Raw genomic sequence first — 10,109 nt, 5'->3', positions numbered from 1 at the left:
AGATAGGCAGATGTCCCCTTTAAAGGGATAGTTCACCCAAAAATGAAAATTAGCCCATGATTTATTCACCCTCAAGCCATCCTAGGTGTATATGACTTTTTTTCTTTCAGACAAATACAATCGGAGTAATATTTAAAAATGTCCTGGCTCTTTCAAGCTTTATAATGTGGAGTATAAAACCCCTGGAGACGTATGGATTACTTTTATGATGGATGGATACACTTTTTTGGACTTCAAATCAGGACCGCCATTCACTGCCATTATAAAGCTTGGAAGAACAATTATATTTTTAATATAACTCTGATTGTGTTAGTCTGAAAGAAGATAGTCATATACACCTAAGATACCACCAATACATTGTATGGGTCAAAATTATCAATTTTTCTTTTATGCCAAAAATCATTAGGAAATTAAGTAAAGATCATGTTCCATGAAGATATTTTATAAATATCCTACATATTCCTAAAGATATTATAAAAAAATATATTATTAGTAGTAATATGCCTTGCTAAGGACTTCATTTCGACAACTTTAAAGGTGATTTTCTCAATATTTAAACGTTTTGGCACCCTCAGATTCCAGATTTTCAAATATTTGTATCTCGGCCAAATATTGCCCTATCCTAACAAACCATCAATTGGAAGGATTGTTTATTCAGCTTTCATGTGATTTAATAAATCTCAATTTCACAAAATTGATCTGAAAACTGGTTTTGTGGTCCAGGGTCATATATATTATATATTCCATGATTAGTATTCTATAGATTACATACAGGCCTGAATTTTAAATGAAGGGATTCAGTTTAAAAAGTTTTAATCATCTTCTCTTCTAAAAATACTATCATTTTTTAAAATAAAATATAAAAAATACTTATATACTATAAGTTTGTTTACTCAAATTAAGTATTTATTTATTATATTAAAAACATTTTGTACTGTGTGTTTTAGTTATGGGCATCAACCAGTAGGGGCTATTGGGTTCATGCTAACCAGCCAAGCCTTGACCCTTCAGTTATTTAATGAAATACATGTGCTAACAGCAGTTCCTATCTCTTCTTACAAAAGAGGGCGCCTCTCTTCCAAACTTTCTCAATCTTCTTTATACTTTTTTAAACGTTCTCTCATGTAGCCCCTCCCTCTATTTAACTAATTATTGGTCAACCCCAGTCGACTCCCCTCCAACCCTTTCTCTTCCCTCTACTCTGTCTGTCTGCAAATCTCTATGAGCGAGGACGAGAGTCTGTCTCCTGGGCTTCTTAGAGTGGAAACACATGCTGATAGAAAGAAAAATGCACTGCGGAAAAAGACTGAGGATGGAGGAATATTATTCCAGTTTCTTTGCACCTTTGCTTAACTGAATGTATGCGTTCATGTAACTTGTAGGCTATATAACTTTACTGCTGCATGCCAGCTCAGAGAATTGTTTCTACATCACACAAAATGTGCGTATCTGCATGTGTGTTTGCTATATCACATACTTCATTATGCTTGCCTTTGAACACTGAACTGCTGAACTTCCCTTGAAGTTTTTCCCTGTAGCATGTGGCTCTGATTTGGATTATTTGCGAGATTTGTTTTCGAGCTCTCTGCTCTTTTGAAGTTGTTTCTGTTATAGGCCATTGTGCAGAAGGATGGATTCCTCTGCACTTCACTCTCTTTTACTTCTGCTTTTCACCACCTTCTCTCATGTTCTTGCCGGAATGGACTCTTGTTATGATGAGGAGGGCATCCCGAGCCGCTGTTTGCCTAAATTCGAAAATGCGGCTTTCAATCGTTCCGTTATCGTTTCAAATGTGTGCGGTATCCCACCTGAGGACTATTGTATGCAGACGGGGTCCACACGCTCATGTCACCACTGTGATGCCTCAGACTTGGAACTGAATCGCAACGCCACTTACCTGACTGACTTCCACACGGATGAAGAGCCCACCTGGTGGCAGAGCCAGTCCATGTTCTATGGAGTTCAGTATCCTAATTCGGTCAACATCACACTGCATCTTGGTAAGTCACCAATTGTGCTTTAATATCGATGAAATAGTGGGAAAAAAACTCCCCATTGAATGTGCAAAACCACAAAAATGTGTACTGAATTTGGACAGATCAGTGTTAACTAAAACTAATTAAATTAGTTTTTGGTAATTTAAATCTCAAATAAAATTAGATTTAAGACGACTTAGACTTAAAACTTTGAAAATCTGACATTTATAATCTGAAATTTGAAATTAGAAATGCTGCCTTGGAAGCTATTGAAATAAATAAGTTGAAGTATTAAAATGACTAAAACTGAAATAAATATTAATTAAAGATAAAATATAAAATAATAATGATAATAATAATAATACAAATGTCAAAAGCATAAAAAATTTCTAAAACCAACTACAATTTAAATGAAAACTGAAAAATATAGAAATATAAGCGTATATAATTAATAATAAATGAACACTAGACTAAATATTAAATACAAAAAACCTAATAATTTTAATATTACTAATATATAATTTAACTAAAACACTTTTGAGACAGTAAAAAAGCTAGCTTGATAGCTGATTAGTAACAAACACCTTAATGGGTACCAATTATTCTCCTATTGCAGAAAATAGATTGCAGTGGTAAACATGTATCTGAATATTGTGAGGCATCCAAATGGATCATATTTTTTATCTTACTAAACCTATAGGTCGGCCTGTTTTTTTAATATATCAAACACTTAACCCAGCATTCTGTGCTCTGTAAACTGTATGCTAACTAAACAGCAACCAAGGCAGTCAAGAACAATCTGCTAGTCACAATGTGTTTCCCAACTGTGAATTTGATGTAAACACCTGAGAAATCTAATGTAATTTTGGTGGCCTATCAGATTAGATGACTCTGATATCTCAGCTGGTTTAGTTCTATTACATTATTGCCCTGCAGACTTTACGCTACAGTGTTTTCAATCATAAGCATTCCCATATGAATGTAACTATTTTGAAACTATTTTGTTATTCTGTAAAGTGAAATGTTGCTCTTTTCTTTCTTCCTTAACCCTCAGAGACCCAGTATAGCAGAGCTGCAGCATTTGTAAAAAGCAATTAAAAATAATAAACGTTCACTAAATATGGGTAAAGACTACACACAACTGTAGCTGACATGACAACAGCTTTGATTATTAGCTTAACTGCCACAGCTCAAACTCACAGGAACTCAAAACGACGGCAGCCAGCCAACACAATTTTTAACACTTTTGGAACAAATTTACAAAGTATTTGACATACTGTATATATGCCCTGACATATTGTACTTATTATTATTAGATGCCAAGCCTCTATTGGGATTGTTTGTTTTATTATTATTCTATGGGAATCAATGACAGCCCTATTAACTGTAAGTAGGAAAATGATGAAAACAGGCACACTTGGTAGTGATGGTAATGAATAGTAAACTGACCTACTTTTTGGGTCTCTTGGACCAACCAATCAAAAAAAAATCACTTTTCAAATGGTTATAACTTTTGCCCCCGGTTTCACAGATAAGGCTTAAGCTAGTCTCAGACTAAAATGCATTTTTGAGCTATTTTAACTAAAAACAACTTGCACTGACAAATATTAAAATATGTATTTGTCATTGTTTTGTTTCAAGATGCACACCAGTAATGTTTTTTTTTTATAAGGCACGTTTATAAAAGCTACTTAAATGTCCTAATTAAACTAAGCCCTAATCCTGGCTTAATTTAAACCCTGTCTGTGAAATCAGGCCTTAAATACTTTTTTCTAGAAAAATTAAACTTAATACACCTGATTCCTCTCCTCATGCTGATCACATTAAGACTCTACAAATGGCCATTTTGAAAAGTACAGTATTCTTTTTTTTTCCATTACACTCCTTCGCTACACATGGCTATTTTTGCACATAACTTTTGAACAGTTTGTCAAAAATAAAAAGCTATAGATTCCTTGTGTCATTCCATTCCATGGATAAGGATTTTGCCAGTATCGGACAAACCATCAGTCAGCCATTTTTAAACTATTTGACATTTTGGCACAAAATTAGATAGGGTTGTCGACAGCATGTCCTGAAGGTAGGCCTACCTGAGAAATTTGAACACAGTGGTCTTTAGACCAAGCTGCACAGAAATGGCTGAACGCAGAACCTTGATGGTATCTGTGTTTGTTGTCTTATGCTAGTTAGCTTAGCACGCTAATCTGGTTAACATGCTAAGTAATGCTTTTGTGGGTTCATTCTCACACTGAAAGCTCCCCTTGGCAACCTGGTGAATGTGTGGTAAATGAGTGGCACACTCTGCTAGGCCCTGAACCTTTCAGGTTGTTGGTTCGAATCCTATATTGTGGCACATACAGACTGCAAGAGGTACTGTGGCCAGAAGTGCAAAAGTTGTCTGAATTTATTAAATATAACAAGCAGTGCATTTGTATATAAAATTTTCATTTTTGAGTTCATCCTCACTTGAACTACTGAACCCTAGCAGGTGGGTGGGTGAATATGTGACTTCTGAGTGGCGCACAAAGATTGTGGGTTCAATTACTACCTGGTACAACTTTATAAAAGTGTGTGTGTGATGGTGTGTCACTTTGATTCCTTTATTATCTGGCTAAACATTGTACTAATGTTTCTTCCTCTTGGATTAGAAATGTGTTTTTGTTCATTCTGTGTTCAGTTCAGATGAGTTTATTCACCAAGTTTCCACCTGAGATTTTAAACACCAATCTCAGGCCGGATCTTGTTCTGTGGTCATCTTCACAGAAGTCCCTGTTCATTGTGGAACTAACTGTACCATGGGAGGCTGCAATAGGAGAAGCGTATGAACGGAAAAAGCTGAAGTACACTGAGATAGCTTTGGAGGCAAAACAACTAGGCTGGTGTACACAGGTACTTCCGGTAGAGGTTGGTTGCAGAGGATTTGTGGCCACATCCATAGCCAGGCTCCTGAATGGAGTGGGAGTTCGGGGACAGGCCTTCAGGAAAGCCATCAGATCAATGTCGGAGGCAGCAGAGCGAAGCAGCAGGTGGATATGGATAAAGAGGAAGGATCCTAACTGGGCTGCAAAGAACAACAAGGAGGGGTAAAAGCAGAAGGGGGCTCACCTGGGACGCCAAGTGTTGCCGTTGAGCCCTCTGGAGGTGTCGTGGGCCTATCAACGAAACACTGGTGAAGGAGGGTGCCCACCTGAAGACCCTGATGACGTTCTTACCCCTCTCCCCACTTAAAAACTAGGAAGTGCTGATTACAAGGGATATTAACATCAAGTCCTATGAGCTGAACTGATAATTTGGAGAAATCCAATGACTGCTGTGAAAGTGCAGCTGACAACTAGGGAAAGACTATGTGACGGCGTGGAAAGACAGCTGACAGGAGGAAAAGACCCCAACGGGGCTGTCATGGACTAGCTATCCATGACGGCAGGCTCCGTCACCCTAATAAGTGAATAGGAGTCACCCCTCATGGCTACAAAAAGTCCAAAGAGAAAAATACCCCTTGAGTCTGCGAGAGCGGGGGCGGAAGATGACTCGTTAACTGACTACACGGTAACGGACCCTGGAAAGAACATGACAACGACAAAGCGAATAATCAGCATGGCACTCACATCATCAGCTGCAGGACAAGAACTCCAAACATGCAGCTGTGGCTGGTCCAAGGTAACATCTACCAGAGGCCTTAAAATACATCAAGGGCGGATGAAGTGCTTGAAGGAGGCAAGGTCGGGACCTCGCATTGACCATTATCTTTTGAGAAAAAGGTCAAATCAGGCGAGTGAAGCTCAGCGGCCGGACTCAACCCACAGTCCAATGAGCATCAGTACCCCAATGGCTGAGAGTAATTCAAGCAACACATCTGAGAACCTGGGACAAAACCAGTCACGGCCTGTTATAGAGAAGAAGATCCAAGGCCGCAGACCCCAAGTAAAGTGGCCAAAGTCCAGCAGCAAGAACGAGTGGGTAACGGTCGATGCAGACCTAGGCGCGATCCTGGAAGGAATCCGAGGAACAGCGGAGAAGAAACTGGAGAAAATGAGTGATCTGATCTATTTCTATGGGGCAGAAAGATTCGGAACAAAAGAGCAAAGGAAGGAAACACCAACCCCTCCCAAGTCTAGAAGACAACAGGAAATTGAGCACCTTATCAAAGAGAGGAGGGATTTGAGGAAACGATGGAAGAAATCGTCACTGGAAGAGAGAGAAGGCATTGACCTCCTGCAAGTAAAGCTAAAGGGGCGCCTCGGAAGATTGCGGAGAGCAGAAAACCTCAGAACTAAACGTAGAAAAAAGGAGAAGGCAAGAACATCCTTCTACAAGGATCCCTTCAAATTTGTAAAAGGGCTTTTTATAAGGGAAAAGAGCGGATCTCTTAAGGTACCAAAGAAGGAGCTGGAGCACCACCTGAAGGCGACACACTCAGACGAGCAAAGACTTGAGCAAAGGGAGATCCCATCAGACATGCCGCCAATTCCCCAACCAGATCACCAGTTCGATGACAGCCCCCCAAAGTGGACTGAGATTGACAACATAGTAAGGAAGGCAAGGGCAGCCTCTGCACCAGGACCAAATGGAGTTCCTTACCGGTTGTATAAGAACACCCCAGGTGTCTTGCGGTTTCTGTGGAGGCTAATGAAGGTGACATGGAAGAAACAAAACATCCCAAAAGCATGGCGAAGGGCAGGGGGAGTAGTAATTCCCAAGGAGAAGGATGCATCAAACATTGACCAATTTCGACAAATCAATCTCCTAAATGTTGAAGGCAAGATCTTCTTTAGCATCGTTGCTCAAAGAATGAATACTTACTTTAAACAGAACAACTTGATTGACACGTCGATACAGAAAGCCGGGGTACCAGGTTTCTCAGGATGCCTTGAACACACAAGCATGATTTGGCATCAAATACAATCTGCAAAAAGGGAAGGAAGAGACCTGCATGTTTTATTCCTTGACCTGGCCAATGCTTTTGGATCCGTCCCCCATTCAGTCATATGGGCAGCCTTCAACTTCTTTCATGTGCCTGAAACCATCACAAATCTGGTCAGAAACTACTTCAAAGATTTGCAATTCTGCATAACAACCACAGAATACACAACTTCATGGCAATCATTGGAAGTGGGTATCATGGCAGGGTGCACCATATCCCCTCTAGCCTTCACCATGGCAATGGAAGTGATCATCAGGGCATCTAGATGGGTAGTCGGAGGGGAGCGTCAGCAGGATGGACAGCGGCTACCTCCGATTCGCGCATATATGGACGACATGACCACCTTGACCTCAACCATCGCCTGTACCAAACGCCTGTTAGCGAAGCTTCACTCCAACATTACATGGGCAAGGATGAAGTTGAAACCCAGTAAATCCAGAAGCATATCCATCATCAAAGGAAAGCTTACCGACCAGAGGTTCAATATCAATGAAACACCCATTCCATTGGTATCAGAGCAGCCTGTCAAGAGCCTAGGACGATGGTACAATGCAAGTCTCAAAGACGCAGAGCAGTGTGACCAATTGAGGGAAGAAACCATCAAAGGCCTTGTCAGTATTGATAAGACTTCACTTCCGGGAAAGTTGAAACTGTGGTGTCTGCAGTTTGGGTTGCTCCCCCGCCTAATGTGGCCTCTAACGGTGTACGAGTTCCCTATTTCCAAAGTTGAGAAGCTGGAGAGGACAGTCAGTGCATACATCAAGAAGTGGCTGGGACTCCCGCGCTGCCTCAGTAACATCGGGTTGTACGGAAACGGGGCACTGGAATTGCCTATCTCTAGCCTCACCGAAGAATACAAGTGCACCAAAGTGTGGCTGAGCATGACCCTGGCAGAGTCTCAAGATGCAGTCATACGAACAGCTCCTCCCAGACTGGCAACTGGGAGGAAGTGGACCCCAGCTGAGGCAGTAGAGCAAGCACAATTCACTCTCAGACATGGAGACATAGTGGGACAAGTGCAGCAAGGAAGAGGCGGGCTTGGACTTGGGACTAGTCGACCTACATGGCACAAGGCAACATCTGCAGAGAGGAGAAAGCTAGTAGTTGCTGAGGTCCGGCATCAACAGGAAGCAGAGAGAAGCACAAAGGCAGTGGCACAAGCCAAGCAGGGCCAGTGGACTACCTGGGAAAACCTGGAGCACCGTAAGCTCACTTGGAGAGATATGTGGGAGATGGAAGGAAGCCAAATAAGCTTCCTCATCAGGGCTACCTACGATGTTCTTCCTACACCTAAGAACCTTAACCAGTGGTTTGGAGATGATCCAGCATGCCCTCTCTGCCAAACCCCAGCAACTCTCAGACACATCCTCACCGGCTGCAAAACCAGTCTGTCCCAAGGCCGTTACACCTGGAGGCATAACCAGGTCCTTCGCCAACTGGCAGTCATTCTGGAAGGAAGGCGATCCTTCATCAATGCCCTCCCTCACCCAACATCCGGTCACTCATCCACTATCCCCTTCGTGACAGCAGGGCAGTGCCCAGCAAAACCAACCGCAAGATTGGAAAGCACCCTCTTAGATGCCGCACGGGACTGGAAAATGCAAGTGGATCAGCAACTCAAGTTTCCACCTGAGATTTTAAACACCAATCTCAGGCCAGATCTTGTTCTGTGGTCATCTTCACAGAAGTCCCTGTTCATCGTGGAACTAACTGTACCATGGGAGGCTGCAATAGGAGAAGCGTATGAACGGAAAAAGCTGAAGTACACTGAGATAGCTTTGGAGGCAAAACAACTAGGCTGGTGTACACAGGTACTTCCGGTAGAGGTTGGTTGCAGAGGATTTGTGGCCACATCCATAGCCAGGCTCCTGAATGGAGTGGGAGTTCGGGGACAGGCCTTCAGGAAAGCCATCAGATCAATGTCGGAGGCAGCAGAGCGAAGCAGCAGGTGGATATGGATAAAGAGGAAGGATCCTAACTGGGCTGCAAAGAACAACAAGGAGGGGTAAAAGCAGAAGGGGGCTCACCTGGGACGCCAGGTGTTGCCGTTGAGCCCTCTGGAGGTGTCGTGGGCCTATCAACGAAACACTGGTGAAGGAGGGTGCCCACCTGAAGACCCTGATGACGTTCTTACCCCTCTCCCCACTTAAAAACTAGGAAGTGCTGATTACAAGGGATATTAACATCAAGTCCTATGAGCTGAACTCACCTGGGGGGGTATTCCAGAAAGCAGGTTATGTGACATACCTGGGTATGTTTAAGGCTAAGTAAACGGATAACCTCAACTTTTGGTTCCAAAAACTGAGGTAACTTTCAGGGTATGGCAGTAGCCATAGCAACTCGGTAAGAATAATCTAAGAATAATCGGTAAGAATAAGTTATATAATGTTATAAGTATTGTATGTTATAATATATAAGTTATATTATATATTAATTATAAATTACTATTATAGCAAGGTAATGTTTAAATGTTAATTCAATGAAAATATATTTATTATTTATTTTATTATAGCAAGGTAATGTTTAAATGTTAATTCAATTAAAATATATTTATTATTTATTTTATTATAGCAAGATAATGTTTAAATGTTAATTCAATTAAAATATATTTAGTATTTATTGTATTGTCATCTCACACATGGATCTGCATTCAATTAATTAGCATCAAACAAACAATATCATTTTTTAAAGATTACTTTAACTTACTTTAAACGAAAAGATTGAACAAATTATTGCACAACCACCAAATAGGTAGCGATGTGCGCTAAGTAGGTTAACCAAAAGAAGAAGAAGGAAGTAGAATGATGCGCTCTTTCTTAGTGTCTGTTTCCAATGGGAATCATCGATTCGTTGCTCTGTTGAGAATGTCTTGTGTGTTAACCGGGAACATACTCGGAGTTGTATGAACTTATGGACTCATTTTTGGAACCAGCATACCTTGAGTAAGCAAGGTTTGGGTTAATCAACCGAGAGTTTAAGGTATATGTGACGGTAAGTTAACCTTGCTTTCTTTTTTTGCTCTTCTGGCTCTGCACTGCTGTTGCTGCCGCTTCGGGACTTGGCCCCGTATCGCTGCTTGCAAAGAAAACCTGCTGGCAAAGAAAAAGTTGATTATGACAATAATAATAAATATATTATTATCATTATTATCATCATCATCATCTTTTTCTTTGCCAGTGTTTTTTTTTTTAAGAGCCTCTTCTTTTAAACAA

General features: G+C 41.0%; 1 protein-coding gene across 1 annotated transcript in view; it reads left to right on the top strand.

Annotated features, from left to right (window-relative positions):
* The first annotated feature begins 1,198 nt into the window (after nucleotides 1–1,198).
* The window catches only part of lamc3 (laminin, gamma 3), a 150,777-nt gene continuing 141,866 nt past the window's right edge, over nucleotides 1,199–10,109 (top strand). Inside the window, exon 1 of the mRNA XM_079814870.1 lies at nucleotides 1,199–2,000. Within this exon, the coding sequence (XP_079670996.1) occupies nucleotides 1,631–2,000 (370 nt within the window). The 5' untranslated portion in view covers nucleotides 1,199–1,630. The remainder of the gene's footprint in view (nucleotides 2,001–10,109) is intronic.

This window comes from Gobio gobio (genome assembly GCF_949357685.1).
Source record: "Gobio gobio genome assembly, chromosome: 4".
Classification (NCBI taxonomy): domain Eukaryota; kingdom Metazoa; phylum Chordata; class Actinopteri; order Cypriniformes; family Gobionidae; genus Gobio; species Gobio gobio.
Note: the sequence above shows the minus strand (reverse complement) of the source record. Positions and strands in the feature narration are given on the sequence as shown.